This window comes from Pezoporus wallicus, unplaced genomic scaffold (genome assembly GCF_028554395.1).
Source record: "Pezoporus wallicus isolate ANWC-B61680 ecotype Strahan unplaced genomic scaffold, APGP_CSIRO_Pwel_v1 contig_11693, whole genome shotgun sequence".
In the NCBI taxonomy this organism is placed as follows: Eukaryota; Metazoa; Chordata; class Aves; order Psittaciformes; family Psittacidae; genus Pezoporus; species Pezoporus wallicus.
This window is the reverse complement of record NW_026642504.1, coordinates 693,473-714,370: the sequence shown is the minus strand read 5'-3', so window position 1 is coordinate 714,370 and position 20,898 is coordinate 693,473. Positions and strand designations below refer to the sequence as shown.

At 48.2% G+C, this 20,898-nt stretch overlaps 2 protein-coding genes across 4 annotated transcripts in view; one reads left to right on the top strand and one right to left on the bottom strand.

Moving 5' to 3' along the window:
* Positions 1–991: 991 nt before the first annotated feature.
* Positions 992–11,744, bottom strand: MTHFR (methylenetetrahydrofolate reductase). Of its 2 annotated transcripts, none has more exons than XM_057430813.1 (12): positions 11,608–11,744; positions 8,653–8,904; positions 7,309–7,547; positions 6,894–7,004; positions 6,525–6,718; positions 5,802–6,052; positions 4,939–5,073; positions 4,479–4,659; positions 3,936–4,118; positions 2,663–2,764; positions 2,306–2,425; positions 992–1,857 (listed from the first exon to the last, which is right to left on the bottom strand). In XM_057430813.1, exons 2-12 carry the CDS (start codon positions 8,892–8,894, stop codon positions 1,660–1,662), a joined length of 1,956 nt encoding a protein of 651 aa, XP_057286796.1. In that variant the 5' UTR covers positions 8,895–8,904; positions 11,608–11,744; the 3' UTR covers positions 992–1,659. The 2 variants fall into 2 exon arrangements, with proteins under 2 accessions (XP_057286796.1, XP_057286798.1); XM_057430815.1 differs by lacking the exon at positions 11,608–11,744 and adding an exon at positions 8,492–8,548 and having other exon boundaries at positions 8,653–8,790.
* Positions 11,745–11,784: 40 nt separating this feature from the next.
* Positions 11,785–20,898, top strand: part of CLCN6 (chloride voltage-gated channel 6) — a 58,245-nt gene continuing 49,131 nt past the window's right edge. For both annotated transcript variants that reach the window (XM_057430811.1, XM_057430812.1), the window contains exons 1-14: positions 11,785–11,920; positions 12,693–12,752; positions 14,040–14,105; positions 14,645–14,710; positions 15,414–15,480; positions 15,881–15,987; positions 16,227–16,353; positions 16,931–16,998; positions 17,091–17,149; positions 17,786–17,918; positions 18,832–18,945; positions 19,208–19,374; positions 20,243–20,369; positions 20,745–20,871. In XM_057430811.1, the coding sequence (XP_057286794.1) occupies positions 11,837–11,920; positions 12,693–12,752; positions 14,040–14,105; positions 14,645–14,710; positions 15,414–15,480; positions 15,881–15,987; positions 16,227–16,353; positions 16,931–16,998; positions 17,091–17,149; positions 17,786–17,918; positions 18,832–18,945; positions 19,208–19,374; positions 20,243–20,369; positions 20,745–20,871 (1,372 nt within the window). In that variant the 5' untranslated portion in view covers positions 11,785–11,836. The remainder of the gene's footprint in view (positions 11,921–12,692; positions 12,753–14,039; positions 14,106–14,644; positions 14,711–15,413; positions 15,481–15,880; positions 15,988–16,226; positions 16,354–16,930; positions 16,999–17,090; positions 17,150–17,785; positions 17,919–18,831; positions 18,946–19,207; positions 19,375–20,242; positions 20,370–20,744; positions 20,872–20,898) is intronic.

Here is a 20,898-nt window from a genome sequence, read left to right as displayed (position 1 = left end):
CTCCATGTTGGTTTTGCTGGACAGCAGTTTAGTGTCATGCAGGGCAGTAAGCAAATACATCAATCTCTAAGCGATGAGCAGGATTCTGCCTGTGCAAATGTTACATCCTGTTGATTTCAAAGCCTGGATTGTCCCTGGTAGGTGCAAACTCAGGTCTTTATTTTTAGATTTGACTCTTCCCCTGGGGGGGATTCCCACATGGCTCCCACCTCCTCCCCCTGTCTGGGTCCATCAGCTCTTCATTAAGCCTTTCAGTGGGTGGCCAGCCTCTTGACTGCTTCCTGCTGGTTCCTTTCTGTGCTGAATAGGCTGGGGATGAAGAAACCTGCTGGGAACAGCTGAGCACCAAAAGCTTTGCTGAGGCAAGACAGGCGTGTCTGACCCTCAACCTTCCCATTACTTGCTTCTGTGATTGATGCCCTGTAATTACCCTGGATATATGAGCCTGGTCTCAGACAGCTGTAACGAGAGGGTCTGAAGAATCTGGAAAAGGCTTTTCTTCCTTGCTTGTTTGAAAGAGATGCTCACAGCATGGTAGGGATCTCAAAATCCCACTGGGAGCTGCCCCTAGGCCTTGTTTTCCTAGCCTGTGGTAGCTTTGCAGGGTTGTTAAGTACACAAAGCAGGCTCCCTCCATGGCTCCCCTAAACCCTAACTGCAATGCTGTGGGGCCTAAGGCTGTTGAGTCATTAGGTCAGGAAGGATAGACTGTCTTTCCCTACAGGCACTGGAAAAGGACCACCACAGCTCCTGTGACCTTGCAGAACCAAGCCAAAGGTTGTAGCTGGTTGCTGTTGGTAAATTATAGTATTTAAGCTTTCTCTGCTTCACGAGGGAGCTTTGTCCATACTCTGCTTACAGAATTTGTTGAAAGTGAAGGCAGAACTGCCCCATAAACTGGTTTTCTTCAAATTTTCCCTTGTGTCAGGCTGGTTAGTTTGCAAACAAGAGTCTTTGCTATTTAGAAGAGTATGACTTAGTAAAAGAGACATTTATATTTGTGTATTTTATTGTACTTAATCTAAGAAATAGTGTGATTCCTGCTCAGCCTCATCCAGAAGTGAAATGTACATTTTTCCAGTAAAAAGAAAACAGGAAATACAATAAAAGGAAAAAAGAGAGGAGAAAATTTGAACCTGCTTCTGGAGTGAGTGCAGAAGAGCCTGATATAATCAGTTATGAAGGAATACATCCTAGGAGTGCACTGTAAAAGAAATTTGAGCTGCTTTTGACAGCTGGTAACTACTGAGATAGCTTTGTTGCATAGGCACTGCTGACAGGAGTGTTTCTGCCCCCAAGGCAGCATTTCTGACATGAAAAAGTTACCAGAATCTCACTGAGTTTTATCACATTAATGCATAGGAGTTATCGTGTAATCAGCATAGCTGTGAGGAGCACCTCTTCATTCTGCAGAGCTGGCCTTCAAGCTCAGGCTAGAGCCTCAGCTCAGAGACTGGGGTAGTTCTGGCTATTGTTCAGTAATAAGGGGTCAGGGAGCCTTTGTGTTGGGGACAGAAGTGCATGTAGTGTGGATGGATCAGAACTAGCCTGGTCACTGGGTTTAGGAGTGCGTGCTCCTGCATCAGCACAGGAGCTGCTTCAGCTCTCCCCATGGTCAGCTGGACGGAAGGAGGAAGTAAGGGACTGGAATAGGAATTTTCACTGCCGAGTCTGAGAGTTCAACAACTCAAAAGTATCATCCACAACCTGCCAGAGGCAGTTTTCGAGTGGGAAGTCATTGTCCACCAGGTTGACCAAGTAGTAGTTGTCATGAATGTACTGAATGATCATGCGAGAGGGTGACTCCTCTTCATAGAGCTTGGCCCACTGCTCGATCCACAGTGCAAAGGCCTCATCCTGCCAAGAGTAAAACCAAATATTATATGTTGGCAGTGGTGTAATGCACGTGTTAAAGCTGCATCTTCATATCACTTCATTTAGAACAAGCAGTGTCACTCATGACTGGCTAGCCTGTGGCTTGTTTCCAGGAGCAGGGAGCCTCCTGCTTTCCAGGCAGTGGGAAGCGCCCAGGGCTGAAAGAGGGACGCGTTTGCAGTAAGATGGCTCAATGCTGCCCCTGTGCGTGTAAGAGGGGAGAGCTATTGCCAGAGCCTCTCTTTACAGAGAACTTGGTATCTGTGAAGAGCTCTTGGCTGGAGCAAAGTTCTCCTTACATCGAGGAAACAGGAAAAGCAGCATCACAACAGTGGTCAGCTCTGAGAAGTATCACAGGCTAAAACCAAACCAGACACTCTGAACTTCCCAGGGCACCACGGCAATGTTCCCAGCAGGAGGGAGGACTCACCTTCCAGGAGAGGAAGCTTACAGGGTCCACTACAGTGGGCTGGATGATCTCCCTGCCTGGGAAGATGCCCCAGGTGACAGCATTGGGTTGCAGGTCTGGAGCATTGGTGATATTCTGGCCCTGCCAAAAGAAGGAAAACCTTTCTGAAGCAACTGCTGGAGGAGAAATTGAGATGGAACAAGTGCGTTTATCCTTTCCTTGGTAAGAGATCAGGCAGCCGCTGCACATCACAGCTGACTTGCTTCACTTTCCCTTCCCTTCATCAGCCTTCTTGTCCCACTTTGTTCATAGTGATACGTGAATCTCTGTCTCTCTCCCAGGGTGGTAAAAGGAAGTGTCCTGTGAACAACAGCCCACCTTGACATTGACAATGTGGTAGTTCACTCGCAACTCATACTTCTTCAGCACCTTGAGCAATGCTGTGACGATCTCACTGGAGGTGAAGAACTCCAGGTATGCCTACATGGAGGGAAGGGGAAAGGGAATAAGAGCCTTAATTCATGGCAGGGCTGAGACAAATACAGGCAACCAAGAGGACAGTTACAAAGTCTGGGCTGCATGGAAACCAGGCAGCCTAAAATTTATCTGTCCATTCCCAGAACCATGTACTACAGAGGAGGCTTGAGCAAAGGGCAGGGGAGATAAATGGTGAGAGCAAAAGTAGCAACCCAGAAGCAGTGAGCTCAGGAAGCTACAAGCTTCCCATTCTGCACCCCCATGAGCAGGCAGGCTGGAATAGGCTCCAGCCAGTGTAAGCACAACTACTGAAACAGTCTGTGCCAGACAGAGTGCTTGGGAGAGGCCTCCATTCTACATGGGACCCTGTGAACAGCAGTGTCCTGCCGAAGCAGCCCAGTCTGGTGGGAGCAGAAGCCAGGTCTCAGCTGGGCTCTCCCAAGCACCCCACCATTCCCTGTCTTCATCTTTTGTTCCCAATTCTCCCTGTGTACTTATAAAGCCTAATTCTGTACTTGCTCCATCTACTGCTGCTCTGTGCTTGGCTGCTCCCAGCAACCATTTCCCCTCCCCCCATTTCCTGGCTATTGTTCGAGATGATGGATTTCCCCTCACCTCGGGGGAATTTTTCCCTTTGAAAACATAACTGCATTTGCCATCTGCTGGTCTCATGGCTTTAGCGGTTTGGATCCCTTTCGAACAGGGCTGCTTTGTTTTCTAGTATGAGCCACTTGCCTGGCATTTACCTTGATGGGAGATTCCTATCGCAGCCATTAGTGGCAGGGCTCCAGCGCCTGAAAATGCATGACAGTGGAGGCAGGCTCGGCAGACAAGGCTGCTTGTAAGCCAAGGAAAGTTGTTGTGGTTCGACATTGGTGGGCAGGCATCTGCTTGTACCTAGAACTTCATCACCCCTCTCTGAACAGTAATTACTTGTTCAGAGTAAAACCAAGAACCTCTGTAAATGTTCAACAGAGGTTTTGAGGTGGGAAAAACAACTATGAGGTAAGCCATACAGCTGACATAATCTGTCCCTTGAGACACCAAAGGAGCTTTGCCTCATCTCAGTAAGAAGGTATTAAGACAAGGAGTAGGCAGAAGGATTATGTGGGTGAAAGCCTACCTAACACAGACCAAACTGGGTCATAACTCTTTGCTGCCTAGCCCCTAGTACCTTTTGGAAAACATAGCCCCCACTGGGCCCCCAGCCGACAATGGGGTCTGTGGACGGTTTCCCATTGATGTTTGGCTGGGAGTTGATGGTGAGGATTCCTCGTCTGTTAACCTTCTCCAGCTGCTCCTTCAGAAGGTTGGTTTCTGTAGCAAGAGGGTCATCATTCCATGGCATACACGTAACCTACCATGGGAGAAAGGATGGCTCAGAATGGATATAACAACCCTTTGGTTACCATCTGGATACTGAAGGAACTCAGAAGTGCCCTAATGGTCTCACACACCTGCTTCAGGAGAGAATTCCCAGCTTTGGTTCCAGAGGCAACTCTAAATGACTGCTGAATTCTATCAGTACTGATCTTGTCATGCTATAGAAGCTTTTATGTTGAGCCCTAGGTCTGGCTGCTGAATTCCCTTCAGCCACTATTTCCTCAGCAAGTCCTTTTGGATAGGGAAGTGCCAATTCTTGCTTAGAAGAACAATGGGGTACCGGGAGCATGAGGAAACATGTGCTATTGTCTGTGCCACATTGACCATCGCTCACCTTGTGCCCATTCTTGTTGGGTTCTCCACTGATGTAACATGTGAACACCTCAAAGACGCTTTCCTCACCAGTCAGCTCTTCTCCCCACATCTTCAGGAGCTCCTCCCGAGGAGACTTGCTCTTCAGGTAAAAGAGGTAATAGTCCTTCAGTTCCCCAAAGGCTGGGGAGGAGGAGTTACCCCTGTAAGGGAAGCAAACACAGGATTAACAGGATTTGGTGATGCAGGAACACAGCCACCCAGGAAGAGAAGTACCCGACAAAATCCACTTAAGAGACCACAAGACATCTCAATGCCATTCCTCACCTCATTCAAATCCAAGCAACTGGGGACCACTTTAAGAAGCCACCTGTTTTGTCAAGCCCAAAGTGTGCCCAGGACACCCACTAATAGAGACAGACTGTGGAGCAGTCTTTTGTACCACACCTCCATCTCCCTGCCATTGCAGGCTAAGAGCTTACCATCGGCCATTGGGGAAGTCATCCCACTCTTGAGTTCGGTAGATGTAACTCTTTGGCCTGGAGGCCCAGAAGATCGGCCGAACATCTTCAACTCTTCTCTTGGGGTGAGCACTCACTGCCCAGGGCAGCGGCCGCCTGCAGGGGAAGAGCAGATGTTAACACAGTTCCTCTGATAGACTTTCCCCTTGAGGCTGGAACCCTTTTCCCTGGAGGGCTTTGCAAGTAACAGTAGCTGAGAAAAGTTCTGTTTGCCAGTAAGTAGCACACAAAACCCTTCTTCCTTTAGGGAAAATCTTTTCCCCGCTCTGTTCCCTCACAGGATGCTCAGTAGGTGTCTATTAAATGGGTAAGTACAGGACTGACACCTGCCATTGGATGAGGTAAGGGAAAAGGACTGTGTGAAGCTGACTTTAACAAGAAAAAACAGCAATCTGTTTTCCTTTTGCTTTCTCTTGTCTATGCTAAAGGCTGTGGGCTCAGAGAGAAGTCCACATTCCCTTTCTCAGCTGCTGAGAACTCTAAAAAATTAGAGTGGGAGCTTACATAGCACCCATTCTATAAGAAGGGTTGTGATCTCAAAACCATCTTTCTTCCAAGTGGCAGGAGTGTAGGTGGTTATAGTTCCAGAATGGGCTACTTTAAAGCTGCTTGACTGAATTAAATTCCTGCTTTAGCTGTCCCCTTTATTCCTCCCAGCTTTTGTCAGACCTGCAGGAAGTGTGAACTTCTAAATGCAGAAAGGTACTTAAAACCCCCAAAAGCAGCAGAGGAGAGGTGCTAACCCATCCATTGCTTGAGCCTTTAGCAGATGGGACGGATGTATGTGGAAGAGGAACTAATAGAAGCCAGCATGTTCTGCTCACCTGGGGTCCTCCTTCCATATGCCCAGGCGCTTCAGGACTTCGGTAGTAGCCACTTCTCGATTGAGGGTGTAGAAATGGAGCCCATGCACCATGCCACTATCCAACAGCTCCCGGCACATGGACACTGCCAGCTCCACCCCATAGTTCCGGATAGCTGCATCGTTGTCCTTGATGGGTTCAATCACATCTTTGATCTCTTGAGGCACTTCTAGCTTGGAGAGCTTCACCAGCTGGCGCAGAGAGTGGTAACCCTGGGTGAGGATGCAGGGGATTTTCATTTTCCAAAGGCCCTTTTCTGACATCTCAGTAACACAGAGACTTGATCTCTATTTTGTGGCAGGAGATTTAGAACTGGAGCTCCTGGATTCTACTCCCAGGCCCCATCTCTAGGATGGTAATGCAGTCCTGGTCATGTCCCTTCAAGTGGTTTCTTCCTATTTGCCTGAGCCCAGCATGCTCACAGTGATGACTAACACCTCAGGACTGGCAGACCACTGTCTTTTGTATCCTTTTTTTGCCATATGGGCACAGAAAACCTTTTTCACTTGTTATTACATGCCTAAGAGTTTAATTTGGCAAACCTCCTACAGATGTATCACACTTGGCACTCTCACTTCCCTGAAATTTTGGGGAGGGTATTTATAGACCTCTCTCAGGTCCTGAACCACAAATACCTCATCTGGATCTTTATTCCCTCCCCAAACCAAAACTACTGGATTTCACCTGTATGGGGAAGATGCCAGGAATAATGGGGCAGGTGATGCCAATGGCTTGACAGTCCTTCATGAACTTGAGAAAGGTTTCTGATCGGAAGAAAAGCTGTGTAATGATGAAGTCTGCCCCAGCAAAGACTTTCTCCTTCAGGTGCCTCAAGTCTGCCTCATAGCTCTCTGCTTCAGGATGACCTTTGGGGTAGCCTTTGGGGGGAAAGGGGAAGAAAGAAGTAGTGAAACCCTGGCGGTAGAGACAATACATTAGAAATCAATGCTGCCAATCTGATTGTGCTGTCCCAGCCCAGTTCCAGAGAGGGACTGCTGAGCTGGTGTCCCTGTCTCAGACCCTACCCCACACTCTGCAGTGAAGGACATTTACCTGCCACACAGATGTCAAAGTAATCATCAAATTCATTGCGAATGTGCTTAACCAGGTCAACAGCATGGTTGAAACCATCTACTTCTTCCTCCCACTCCTCACCGGCAGGATCTGAAAAGAGAACAAATCCACAGCTCTCCAACTATTTGCAGGACTCATATCTGCTAGTTCCATAAATCCTCCTGCTGAAAGGAGGGCAAAGAGATGAAACCCCCACGCTTGCAGTTTTACCCATGGACTGCTTTCGTCTACCCTTGAGCTGGAGGGACTGCCAACAAAGGGATCAGGTGAAATGCAGTCTCAACATTTAATTCCCACAGTGGAAGGAGCCTCTAAATCTTATTTCTTCATTTTTACCCTGAAATTGAATGCAACAGCAATGCAGCTTCAGGAAAAGTATGATAAAAGGATTCACCTCCACGCAACGCCATGATGTTCTTCAACCCAAGCCTCTTGGCCTTCTGCAGATGCCCTGTGATATCATCCCTAGTTTGATTGCAGCATGTCATGTGCAGGATGGTCTCCAGGCCACAATAGTTGACTGCAGTGTTGGCAATAATCATGGAAGAGGTTTCCTTGTCAGATCCCGGATCCCCTGCAGGGTGCCAGGTCACATCAATGAAGAGTGGACCACCTGCTCCCATGCGGTCAAACCTGTGGATTTCAGAGCTGCATTAACCTACCAGGCAGCCAACTCCCCTCTCTATGCCTGGGATATCTTGCTCAGTGTTGGAATGCTAGCAACAGGCAGAGGGAGCTTGGATGACAGCAGCAGGAGAGACTAAGATAAAAGTTGAACTAAGAGCTTAGCAAGTGGCCAGTGTAAATAAGGGAAGTCATCCTTTAAGGTTTTATCAATGTCCTTAAGGAGGCAACTTAAGTGTTCTCTGTACAATAAACTTCCTCCCAGCATGTTCTATTAGACTGGTATGTCTTCTTATAGCCAGCAGTGCAAATCTCATTCCTTTTGAGATGGGAGATTGTGCTGCAACCCCCTGTTCTCAGCTTTAACTGTAGAGGCCACAGATAAGAAAAGATGGACCAGATCTCTGTTGTGTTCCGAAGTGTGCTTAATAGAAGAGACAGAGGCTCCCCTAACTCGCCTCTCTCCTCCTCTGGATTGGAACAGGCCTTTCTGTTTAAAGTAAAACTGGCACTGGTATACAGCAGTTACAGAGTTGTGGAAAAGCCTCTTTTGCCCTTGGTGACTGCATGGTGGCTCCTGGGGGTCCCCGCTGTGCTCCAGGATGACCTTTAGCTCTGCTGAGAGCTGTCACCTTTCATTTAGCATGTAGATGGGGACACCTATTCAGAGGCTAAAACTGTAACACAGAGGCACAAACCACAGTGGCTGGATGATCCTGAAAGCCAGTGGTATCTGTTCTACAGACTCTGGCATGCTGCCCATCAAGGAATATTTTCTGCTCTTAACAGGTACTTTTCTGCTCCATTATCCCCCAGCACTCTGCTTCAGCCTGAGCATGACAGTGGGGTTGCTCCACATTCACAGAGCATGGGAGAGGGAAAACAGCCTGGCCCCCTCAGTAATCCCACCAAGACACTTAACTCTGCAGGGGCCTCCAAGGAAGACAAATTACCTGGTGTCCATTACCTTCCTCAGCAGGAAAGCACAGCCCCATTACCTGCTTCGTCACCTGGAAGGGGAGACAGAGCATGGGGCAGAGCCTGCCTCATTAGCTATTTCCCAACCCTCCACCAGACACTTCATCTCTCCTTTCTCCCACCCTGCAGCCCTCACCTGGAGATGAGATTGACAGCAGCATTGGCTGTGCGTGGAGGGAAGAATTCCAGGGAGAACCACTTGTCTCCAGCTTCCTGGCGTCGACGCATCTTCTCCCGCAGCCGCTCATGCCGGTCAGCATCGAGGACAGGGGTGGAGCAGCGCGAGCTGTCCTTGGAGCTCTCGCTCCCACTGCTGCTGCCTCCATCAGACTTGGAGCTGGAGCTGGCACTGCAGCTATGCTGGGTCTCGTTGACCATGGTGAGCTCTCTGGAGGAGGGTCACAGAAGGAACACAGTGGGTACAAGGCAGGACAGAGAGCAAGGAGCAGTTATGGCCAGTGCGGGCAGCAGATAATGAAAAGGAAGCTTATGCCAAGGTCAGATGTTAATCATCACCAAGGAATCCCTTTTGCAAGCCTTCACTGTAAGCTGTAGGGGGGGGAGCTGGTAAAAACATAATTGCAGAGGGTTTTGTGCCACTTTGATGTAGATCTGTGCTTGCTGGGTCAAATTTGGCTCTCAGAAGTCAGGTCAATATCACTTTTGACCTGAGTGCACGATTCTCATTAACTCAGGCCACGCTTCTCATGTGCATCAGGTGGCAGCCTCTTTGATCTTGCAGCCTTGGGCTGGACATGCCAGCAGATACCTGTTTCTTTCTACACCAGCTGGTTCTTGGACTGTGTCCATCTCCAGTTTCCACTATTTGTTCCCAAAACGCAGTGCTGCTTTACAGTGTAGCTAGGAAAGCAAGTGCTAATGGGGAAGGTACACAAGAATGCACAAACTATTCCTATGTCAGAAAGACCCCCTGGAAAAACCCATCTGATCAGGCCATCCCCACAAATACCATCCTTTGTTTTGTCTTTGCTGGCATCACAGTTGCATTTCTAACCATTGTCCTTCTTCTGCAAGACATACCATCTCCACAGACAATACCACTGCACGTAGTTCTTTCCTTTACCAAGTACACTGTTTATGTTCCTCTTTGTGGCTGCTTGGAAACAAGGTCAGCAGCCACCATCCCCTTCTCCCTGGCTCCACTTAGTTCCCCAAGTGTTTTATCCTATGCCTTTAAAATGAGGTAGTGAATACTAGAAAAAAAGCTACCATAAAATTTGCATCTGTATTACTTGTTTCTGTACCTGCCAAAACCTAAAACTGCCACTGGGAAGCGGCATGTTGCTGAGCATTATTTAACACTGGAGCCTGCTTTTGGTTGCACAAGCTAATGTACACTTTGTCCTTATCATATAAGCTCTGCGGGTTTAGGTCATCCAAGGTCTTTGAACTCATCTTTACTGTTTACACCGAGTTCCCAAGCAAGCAAAAGGCTACAGGAGAAAGTCTATTTTTATCACCTGGGGACTTCTGCTGGCAGGAGATATGAGAAGGGAGTGCAGGGCTTCTGCTGCCAAGAGGAACAGGGAATCTTAAGTCATAGCAGGTCACAGTAAAAATCAGCACCACAGACCCATTGAGAAGTGAAGCAAGAGCAATGGGGGGTGCACACTAACAGCCCTGACCATGCTCTCTCACAGGACTTTGCCTGCCATCCACGTGGCACTAATCTGGGAGCATTATCCCAAAGCTATGTTGGAGATCGAGATAGTGGTGCAAAACCACACACAGTCAACTCCCAATATTTCCCTTCCCACAGGCGTGCCATGGCAGTAAAGGCAAATCACAGGATTGCTGTTCTCCCACTTGAGATTTAAGATTCCCATCACAAGCGAAGAGGTATGAATGTCTCTATAGGGTAACACTTTAGTTGAGGAAAGGGCCTTATCTCACTATCTGAAGCCATAATGACCGGAGAAAGGTCCCGCTTGAATTTTGCCTACAGGCAGCAGTTGGAGCATTTCCTTCCCATCAGATGCATCGCAGATTTGCTGGCAGAAGCTTGCAGTTACAAAGCATTTTCTAAACAACAAAACCAGCTGCAAAATAACACATTCTGAAACCCCCTTGAGCCCCACTGGCTCAGTGCTCCTGTTCCTGTCTCTGCTACACTGCAGCGCTCAGAGCAAGAATCTATGATCATCACCCCGATCTATGCTCAAAGATCTATGCTCAGCACTCCGATCTATGCTCAAAGTTCTGTGCTCAGCACCCCGATCTATGCTCAAAGATCTATGATCAGCACCCCGATCTGTGCTCAAAGATCTATGCTCAGCACCCCGATCTATGCTCAAAGATCTATGATCAGCACCCCGATCTGTGCTCAAAGATCTATGATCAGCACTCCTATCTGTGCTCAAAGATCTGTGATCAGCACCCCGATCTATGCTCAAAGATCTATGCTCAGCACTCCGATCTGTGCTCAAAGATCTATGCTCAGCACCCCGATCTATGCTCAAAGATCTATGCTCAGCACCCCGATCTATGCTCAAAGATCTATGCTCAGCACCCCGATCTATGCTCAAAGATCTATCCTCAAAGATCTATGCTCAGCACTCCGATCTATGCTCAAAGATCTATGCTCAGCACCCCGATCTATGCTCAAAGATCTATGATCAGCACTCCGACCTATGCTCAGCACCTCGATCTATGCTCAAAGATCTATGCTCAGCACCCTGATGCTGATCAGCGCAGATGTGCCTGTTGCGTTTATGTGATGGTGGTCCCCCTTTACTTCGCTGTAGGGCACTTTCACCGCTCTTACACACGCACTGTTGAGATCGGCATCCTCCCAGGCTCAGCTCCCCCACCCGAGCTGACCTCGGCTGCAGGAGGTGCGCTTCACATGGCGCGGGGCCGGGGTACCAGGCTGACAGCCCTACGGGGTAGCCCGCGGCTGGGTCTGCCGCACTGTCAACAGGGCGGCGGACGGGACAAGGCTCGGCCATGGGAAGGCTGGAGGGGAAGGGGAAGGGGAAGAGGAGGGTCCTGCCGCCGGGGTGCGGGTCCCCCTCGCCGCAACCAGACTGGGTGCCGCTGCCTCCCGCTGCCCGCCCCAGGCCCCGCTCACCTGCCGGTGGTGCTGGGCGGTGCTGGGCGGCCCCATCCCGCTGCGCTTTAAACGGGGCCGGAGCAGGGCGCGTCCCACGGCACCGCCCCGCGGTTCCCCTGCTCCGACATGGCGGAGCCAAGACCTCAGCCGCGCCGGAGGAGGCGGGGCCAGGGCCAGGCCAGCCCAGGCCGCGGCGGAGTTACGCGGTGCGGCGGGTGGAGCCGGGAAGGGGCGGTGGCGAAGGAAGATGGCGGGATGCGGGTCCGGGTTGTGCTGCTGCTGCTGCCCGCGCTGCTGCGGCGAGCGGGAGAGCCGCACCCCCGAGGAGCTGGTACGGCCCCGCGGCACCCCCACACCGAGCCTCGGTCCGGCCCCACGGAGTGCCTGAGAGCGGGCGGCTGGGGAGGGGGGGGGCGTAGCTACGGTGCCTCCGGCCCGGGTGCCGGTGCCTCAGGGCGCGGTACCTCAGCCCGTGCTTGGCCCAACCCCTCGGGGTCCGGTGCCTCATCCCTGGTGCCGACGCCTCAGGGTCCGGTACCTCAGCCCGTGCTTGGCCCAGAGCCTCAGTGCCTCACGGCCTGGTGCCTCAGCCGACGCTCAACCCGGCCCCTCAGCCCGTTCCCGCTCTTCTGCCTCATATTGGGCCCGGTACCTCAGCCGCTTCTCCCAGTGCCTCAGCCCGCGCTGTCCCAGTACCGCAGTCAGCGTTTGCTGTGGCAGGGCCTGGTGTCAGCCCCTTGCAGCCCTCAGGGAAGGGGCTCTGGTGGGGCTCTCTCCAGCTGCCCGGCACAGGAGAACGCTGTGTATGCAAGTTTCTGGGCCTGTGCTTCCCTGTAAGGGAAGCTGGGATGGGTTTTAGTACTGCTCTGCCTTAATGTGCTGTGGGGACCTCCTGTATGGACGTGATGTGGTGTGTACTTGCTGAGGGGCAGGCTTTAAGGTGAGACCCTATACGTAGGTGATGGTCTGGTAGCCCATCCTCGTGACTTTATAAGCCATAATGGTATAGGTCTTCCTTAATTCTGGTTTTGTACCAGTGGTATGAGTGTCTGTGCATGCTTTTGTTTTCCTCATGATTTTCCTTTCCCGTGTTTGTTTTGCAGACAATCCTAGGGGAAACTCGTGAAGAGGAGGATGAGATCCTTCCACGCAAGGACTATGAGGTGGGAGTTAAACTGATAACAGCAGGCAAAACGCATGTGTAAAGAACCGCAGACAGGTTGTGGTCAGTTGGAGTTTGTAGCGAGGCGGGTACTCAAAGTGCATCACCAGGTAGATTGCATTGGCATCAGCAGAAATACCAAGAGTTGCTGTGTTTGCAAAGAACTGCTCCTTACATGTTTCTGGGTCAAAGCTCTGGGGGTGGAGTTTGAGTGTCCATGGCTCAAGTCAGCCTCTCGTTGAGGAAATCCATTTTCAGAGCCTGCTGCGTTGTTCTGCTTCTTAAATGTGGGATTTACAGGCTCTGTTGGTCTTGTTTCCTCATGGCTGTAGGAAGCATCTGTTGCTGCTTGGTCACTGTTGCCTTATGCAGGCTCTGTTATGCTGGCTCACAGCAGATCCTGCTTCTTACAGGAGATTTTTGCTTTTTGCATGTCTGTAGTGACAGGACAAGGGGTAACGGGTTCAAACTGAAACAGGGGAAGTTTAGATTGGATATAAGGAGGAACTTCTTTACTGTAAGGGTGGTGAGGCACTGGAATGGGTTGTCCAGGGAAGTTGTGAATGCTCCATCCCTGGCAGTGTTCAAGGCCAGGATGGACAGAGCCTTGGGTGCCATGGTTTAGTGTGAGGTGTCCCTGCCCGTGGCAGGGGGTTGGAACTGGATGATCTTAAGGTCCTTTCCAACCCAAACTATTCTATGATTCTGTAGTGGCCCTGAGCTATTTAGAGCAGTTGCTGTTCACATGGGTGTCAGCAGCTCAGCCTTTTACTGCTTGGCTTGAAAGGGTGAAGTTGATGTAGATTGAAGCTAGTGGTAGCTTGTGAATATGACTGGGCAGCTCTATCTTGCTTTAAACTCTCAGCTGGAGAGAAAATCCTGTGTAGTATTTGTGTTGTAGTGAGAGGTTAAATATAAAGATGTAATGTTTATCCCCTGCACTATCAGATTGGAGGCACTTAAATAAGTAAAGTCTAAATCTGTACAATGTGATTTCTTTAGTTTAAAGTTGTTTTAATAAGTCATGTTCCTGTTTGGTTCCCTGTCTCTCTCAGCTGGGGCAGTGAAATTGGTCTGTTCTTCCACTTTGTGGTTCTTGGGGTCTTGTTCTGCTGGAAATATTTAATTGATGTTGTTTCCAGGAGTTTTTTCTCCTCCTGTTGTCTGCACAACCTACTGTGGGGGTAGTAATGACTTCTGCAATGTCTAACAAGATCTTCTATCCATATTTTTTTGCACAATCTGTTGTAGCATTTTCTCTTAAATTGACCTTTTGGCATTCTTTCAGAGCTTGGATTACGATCGTTGTATCAATGACCCATACTTGGAAGTTTTGGAGACCATGGATAACAAGGTAGGACTTTGTTCTTTCTCTTTCATTTCCTTGAGAGCTAAAACTAGAAATTACCCAGGGAAGTTGTGACTGACCCATCCCTGGCAATGTTCAAGGGCTGGTTGGATGGGGCTTGGAGCAACCTGGAATAGTGGAAGGTGTCCCTTCCTATGGCAGGGGGTTGGAACTGGATGAGCTTTAAGGTCCATTCCAACCCAAACCATTCTGTGATTCTAAATATGTTCCACTGAAGGAAATTTTGTGGATGTTTTTCTTCTTTATGAAAGTAATTCTATGTGCTCTCTTGGTTTATAAAATGAATAAAAATATGTATGGAGATGGTAGCTCCCAGCATCTGTTCTGATCCTCAGGTTTAAAGTGAGCAAGATGTTCGGTACTTTTAGTTCCCTATCTTCAGTTTTCTGTTGTTACCATCTTCTGTTGATTTATCACTCTAGCAGGAATTAAGCTGTGGAACTCCAAAATGCCTTTCTCTGATCCCCATTTCTATATTGCTTTGATTTGGCTCATGGTTTTTTTTTTATTCTCTTCCTAAACAGAAAGCCCAGAGATACGAAGCAGTGAAGTGGGTGATGGTTTTTGCTATTGGAGTCTGCACAGGACTGGTAAGGGTCGTGGTGTTTGGGGAATGAGGAAAATTCAGGAGACTAAGCAGGCATAATTTAGAAGTCAATGGCTGAGGAGTCAAGAGAAGAAAACAATCTTTTATGAACTGGAGAGCTTAGTAGCTAGAGTTGTCTTTTGGGAATTACAGCACGTTGTTGCTAGATTATTATCCAGGAAGCCTTTTTGGTTTGTTTGTTTTAGAACTTGCTGTGCTTTCTTTGTAAAGTATTTTGGCAAATCCTTTTATCTTGCATACAAGAAAACCTGTCCAAAGTGAGCACCTAATAAAAAGATGCTAATTTGCAGTTGGACAGTATGGTTAGTATGTTTGTCAGCACTAGTGACACTGCATGTACTTTTTAGAGTGTTTAAACATTAGATCTGCTGAGCGTATGCCTCAGTTAAACGCCAGCTTTCTTCTGTACCCTGGAATATGTTGTGGGTGTTAAAAATGCTGCCAGATTAGCACTCTGAAATGCATTCCTTCGGGAATAACTCTAGGAGGGATCTGTCCTGGTGTGAGAATGAGGGAGGCAGCAAATCTGAGCTTCCAAAGTTACTCTACTCTGAACAACACTTCTTTTGCCTTCTTCATTCTTTGTCCTCCTATGTGTGCATACTTCTGGTAGGACTTACTAGAGGGTGGTCTTTGTTACTTGTATGTAGTAGTTTCTGATGACAAATGTGTCTTCTTTTCCATAGGTGGGTCTTTTCGTGGATTTCTTTGTACGGCTCTTTACCCAGCTCAAGTTCCAGGTGGTACAAAGCTGTATCTTTTACCCAGTGTGTGGGTTCCTGCTAGGCTCAAGTGACCTTTTCCTTTCTGTTGCTGTTCTGCTCAGAAAAGCTGACTCTCAGACTTCTGCCATCAGTCACATTGATGACTAGTCAAGTTTTTAACTTGGCTCTGTAATTCAGCCCTTGAAACCAAGAATGTTTCCACTATTGTGTACACAGGCAAAGGCTAATCCCTGAAAGAATGAGTGGTTTCCCTTCCTTGTACTTTAGGTAAGCTCTGAAAATGAAGCCTGGCTTCCTGGTGAGTTGTGTCAGAGGCCCTGGCTGGTTTAGCGGGTTTGGCTCCTGGTGCCAGTGGGATCCCCAGACAGTACTCAATGATTGCTTGTTGCTGGGGGGAATGTTGTTGTTTTCCATGACCATCCCTGCAGCGGTGGAAGAATGCACTGAGAAAGGCTGTCTTGCATTGTCCTTGCTGGAGCTGCTGGGGTTCAACCTGACCTTCGTTTTTCTTGCCAGCCTTCTGGTTCTGATCCAAGTAAGTCTTAGGTACACTGCTGCTACTTACACAGCCTCCCTTTCCTCTCACATAGGTCCTGGGTATGAAGTATTCTTCTTGCTGGAAGCACTGTCTGCCCCAAGACACCAAACTAGCTTCTCAGTGCTGACTGACATAGCTAAGCAGGATCTCTCGGTCCTTTGCTGTGCTCTCTGATGACACATTGTTGATCAGCTATGAAATCAATGCAACACAACATCAGTGTTTTTTTTCTACAGCCTGTAGCAGCTGGATCAGGAATTCCTGAAATCAAGTGCTACCTCAATGGGGTAAAGGTTCCAGGGGTTGTGCGTCTCCGGACAGTGGTGTGCAAAGCTATGGGAGTGCTCTTCAGCGTGGCAGGAGGTATGAAGGGCTGTGGTGTATCAGTCTTGTTGGGAATCACTGAAGGGGAAAAAGTATGTCCTTGCTGTACATAGGGCACAAAAGGCTTCTCCCACCTTTCCAGTAAAATGATTTTAATGGGCTGGAGTAGAGTCATGAGCCCTGAATGCATATATATAGAGTAGAAAATAGAAGGATCAGGACTATCAGGGGGACTGTTCTGGGTGGGCTAGTCAGAAGTGACTCTTTGTGGTTCAGTCTTTGAGGGAGACATGAGAATTCTCCAGAACACATGGTCTGGAGCAGCCTGAAGGAGGTTAGTTGTGGGCAGCAGGGCGTAATAACTTTGAGAGTTCAGAGGCCTTGCACCAGCTGGCTTGGAATGATTCCACCCACTTGGAGCATAAAGTCTGTGCATATCTTCACAAACATCTGGGGGGGCTGAGGGGCCAGGGGTCAGCACTTTTTTGCACCTTGAGGGGAGACTGAGGAGCACAGGGGCATGGAGGTGGTGAGCTGGTCTCTCTTGGCAGTCAGCAAGGGAGGGCGGCAGCAGGGCCAGGGGGAACACATTGCCTCATTAGTCCTGTTTTTCCAGGTCTTTTTGTCGGGAAGGAGGGTCCAATGATTCACAGTGGTGCTGTTGTGGGTGCGGGTTTGCCACAGGTTAGTGCTGGCCTGGGTCACTGGCTTTGTAAGAGTACTGTGAGGATTAAGTTTCCATCCTCTCTGTTTCTAAATCTTTTCTTTGTTTGTAGTTCCAGAGCATCTCTTTGAGGAAGATCCAGTTTAACTTCCCTTATTTCCGCAGTGACAGGTACTGTATCCAGGATGTGGAGGAGGGGACAGGAGGATGAGTGAGCAGACTTCCTTGGGAGAAGGGATGAATCAGTCAGTAGTAGTTTCAATCTGTCTAGTGCCCTGCAGTTTCATTCTGCAGCAAGACAACACCAGGACTTGACTCTTCCATGCTGCTCTGCTCTGTCTCCATGTTCACTGACGTTCTTGTCTACTACACAGCAAACCTCTACCCACTTAAAGCCTTTAACCTGAATGGTTAAATGGCTTCACTGTTGGGAACAGGCTCAGTTACTCACCTGTTGTGGCCAAGATATACTATGGAGAAGGCTCATTTACCTGACTGAACAAAATATTGCCCTTCCCTCTGTCATTCTTTCAAGTGATACTGGAATTTCATAGTTTGGAATGGTTCCTTATATATGGGTATATGTGTAGTGCCAGAGTTTTGCTCTTTGTTGGTGCTGTAGAGAAAGCATGATGCTGTAGCAACTTGCTGAATAAATCTTGCTGCCATGGCCAGCACTTCTCCCAGCTGTCACTCCTGTAACCCTGGGATATATCCATAAATGGGAATGGTCTCTTACTTTGCAGAACCTAAGCACCTCCAGAGCTCTACTATGCTAAACTGGGACCATTTCCCTCTTTGTTTCAGGGATAAAAGGGATTTTGTATCTGCGGGAGCTGCTGCAGGGGTTGCTGCTGCCTTTGGAGCACCAATTGGGGGCACTCTTTTCAGCTTGGAAGAAGGTTCTTCTTTCTGGAACCAGGGACTTACATGGAAAGTGGTGAGTAGTGACTCTCTTTCTGTGTGTCTTTTCCTTGAGCTAGACATTTGGGGGAGGTCTTCTCTGTGAGAGTGTTCAGATTATCCTGTCTTGCCCCTGAGCTGTCATGGCAGGAGAAAGATCGCCTGCTCTATCAGTGCTCCAGAATTACTACAGATGAGTACTACTAGCAGAGATGAGTCTGGTACTATGATACTAGATGAGTTTGGAGCAATGGGACAACTCTGTGGGCAGCACATACAGTGTACCTGGGAGAAAGGGCTGTTGTGCCTGGGCTCTTGGCTGTCCCATCCTTTGGGAGCAGACAGAGTAGGCAGGTGCTGGATTTCTTTCTGTTTTTCTCTGCATTGGGGAACTGTATTGCAGCAATTCCCCATGCCTTCAAGTTGCAGATTTTCTCTTGCCTGCTGTTAGAAAGTTGACAGTATATTAAAAAATGTGTTGGATTTCAGGATGCTTTTGGCATTACACCTAACATCTTGTTGCTGGGATTCAGTTAGTCTACTCTTTCTCAGCAGGGGTAAAAGAAGCCAGGGGATTTGCCAAGATAGCAACACTCAGAGCCACTGAAGAGCTCAATTCCAACTCCAGACATGATGTGTTAATTGATGCTTGTAATTGATTAGCAACTGCAAATTAACATATTTGACTAAAGAGAGCTTTTGCTGCAAGAATTACTAGGTGAAATTCCTAACTCCTTGTGCAGGAAACCAAATCATATGGTTATAGTAGTCCATCCATTCTAGCCCTGCTCCCTTTTGCACTAGGGGATGGGTGTTAAACCTCAGTGTATTATTTTCCTAAAGCCTAAGAAGGCTCTGAGGTTCCCTTCCCCAGGTGTAAGTCTCAAGGAAGAGCTGACTGTGCCAGTCTTAATTCTGGGAATCTTTACTTCTTTTTTATACTACCTCAGCTTTTCTGTTCCATGGCTGCCACCTTCACCCTGAATTTTTTCCGCTCTGGGATTCAGTTTGGAAGTTGGGGGTCTTTCCAGCTCCCTGGGCTGCTGAACTTTGGGGAGTTTAAGGTAAGACTTAGTGCTTTTTATTTCGTATACCCCTCCAGACTTTTGTCGGTTCAGTGTTTCTGTTTTTTGGGTTTCGTTTTTTTTTTTTGATACATGCTTCTATGTCATTGATGGGCAGTTGATATTTAGCTGTGGTAGATTGATAACCTACAACAGAATTGTTCCCCTGTGGTCATAGCTGCTAAATCTCCTGTTGTGGAGACAGAAGCAGTTGGAAATTGCAGCAAAAACTAATGCTTTTTTAATCCTTTTCTGCACGTAGTGCTCTGAGTCTGATAAGAAATGCCACCTGTGGACAGCTGTGGACTTGGGCTTCTTCATTCTGATGGGGATTGTAGGAGGCCTTCTTGGTGCCACCTTCAACTGCCTGAACAAGAGACTTGCCAAGTACCGCATGCGGAATGTGCATCCCAAGCCAAAGCTGGTCAGGTATTTGTGCTCTCTTGAGTTGTTGCAGGAATCTGACCTATGTTCAGAATCTAGAAGACCCAGTGAGTGCGGTGGGAGAAAATCCCAGACCTATTCTTTTGAAGTCACCAAACTCCATAGAACTTAAAAGTGAACATCAGAAACCAGATGTTACAGTCCCTGTGCGTTTTTGTAATTACTCTGGTGGTACGGAGAGAGCTGCAACTCCCCTTACAAGGCTGTGAAGGGAGGTCTTTATTATAAAGGCTATAGCTGAACAAGACAGAGCTTTTTCTCTATGCAGTATCTTTTTATGTCTTGACCAGACAGATGTGGAAGGAAGAGATGATGCCATTAATTGTTTAATCTACATCTGAGCTAATATCTGTGCTATTTAGAAGGAGTTGCTGTGTCATTGTGGAAAATAGCTGGTTTTGCTCAATTCTTAAATAAGAAGTCCAGGTTTGAAAAGAAAACCCCAACAAACCCCAGAAGTGTATGTCAGCAGTTAGAAAAGTGATTGTGAGATGATGCATCAACCTGTCCAGTCCTGTCTTAGCCTTTTACCCTGTAAGGATCTACAGACCATTGTTTCCATGTGAACAGCCTCATGACTGAACTCTTCCCCATGGCTTTTTAATATGTGACTGCTGTGTGTTCTCTGGGCAGAAATAGCTCCTTTTTGGGGCAGGCAACTAAAAAAGGGAGCTAACAATATCCCTGGCAACCAAGTCACGATTCAGCTTGACTTGCAGAGTCCCCTGCTTCTGATGTTCAGTTGAGGTAACTGCTGCTTCTTGCAGCTTTACCAAAGTCATATGCAGGGCTGGGACTTGGTTACAAGGCTGAGTGTGTCTTCAAGTGTATGGTTTCTATTGTGTATTTGCAGAGTCTTGGAGAGCCTGCTGGTGTCATTGACTACCACAGTCGTGGTCTTCGTAGCCTCCATGGTTCTGGGGGAATGCCGGCAGATGTCTTCCACTGGTCACAGTGGCAATGACACTCTGAACCTGCAGGTAAGGTATCTTATGTGAAGATTATACGTTGCTATCATCTTGTTCACCCTCCAGACAAGCACAGGTACATAATGAGCTTTTGGCAGCATGCAATACGTAACAGAACTTCAGTGAAAGCCCATGGACAGTTGCAGGACCTTAGGGTAGTCATGAAACCTACCCTTTGTGCTTTTGGACTTTGGGAAAGCAGCTCAGGCTGTGATTTGGGGATCCCACTGATTCTTCAGGCCCCATCTCTGTTATTGGTGTTCAGTCTGAGCTTTCCAAAGCATGGGCTGACATCCCTATACAGCAGAGTTACTTCCATTCTGCCCAAAGGCTAATATAGAAGAGAGTGGATTCTAACTGTTCCTGGTCTTTTGTGTCCTGCATTAGGGTATGTCAGAGGATGTGAATTCAAGCATTAAAACTTTTTTCTGCCCAAATGAAACCTACAATGACATGGCCACACTCTTCTTTAACCCTCAGGAGTCAGCTATCTTGCAGCTCTTCCACCAGGATGGTGAGTAGCTAAGAAACAGTGTCCCAT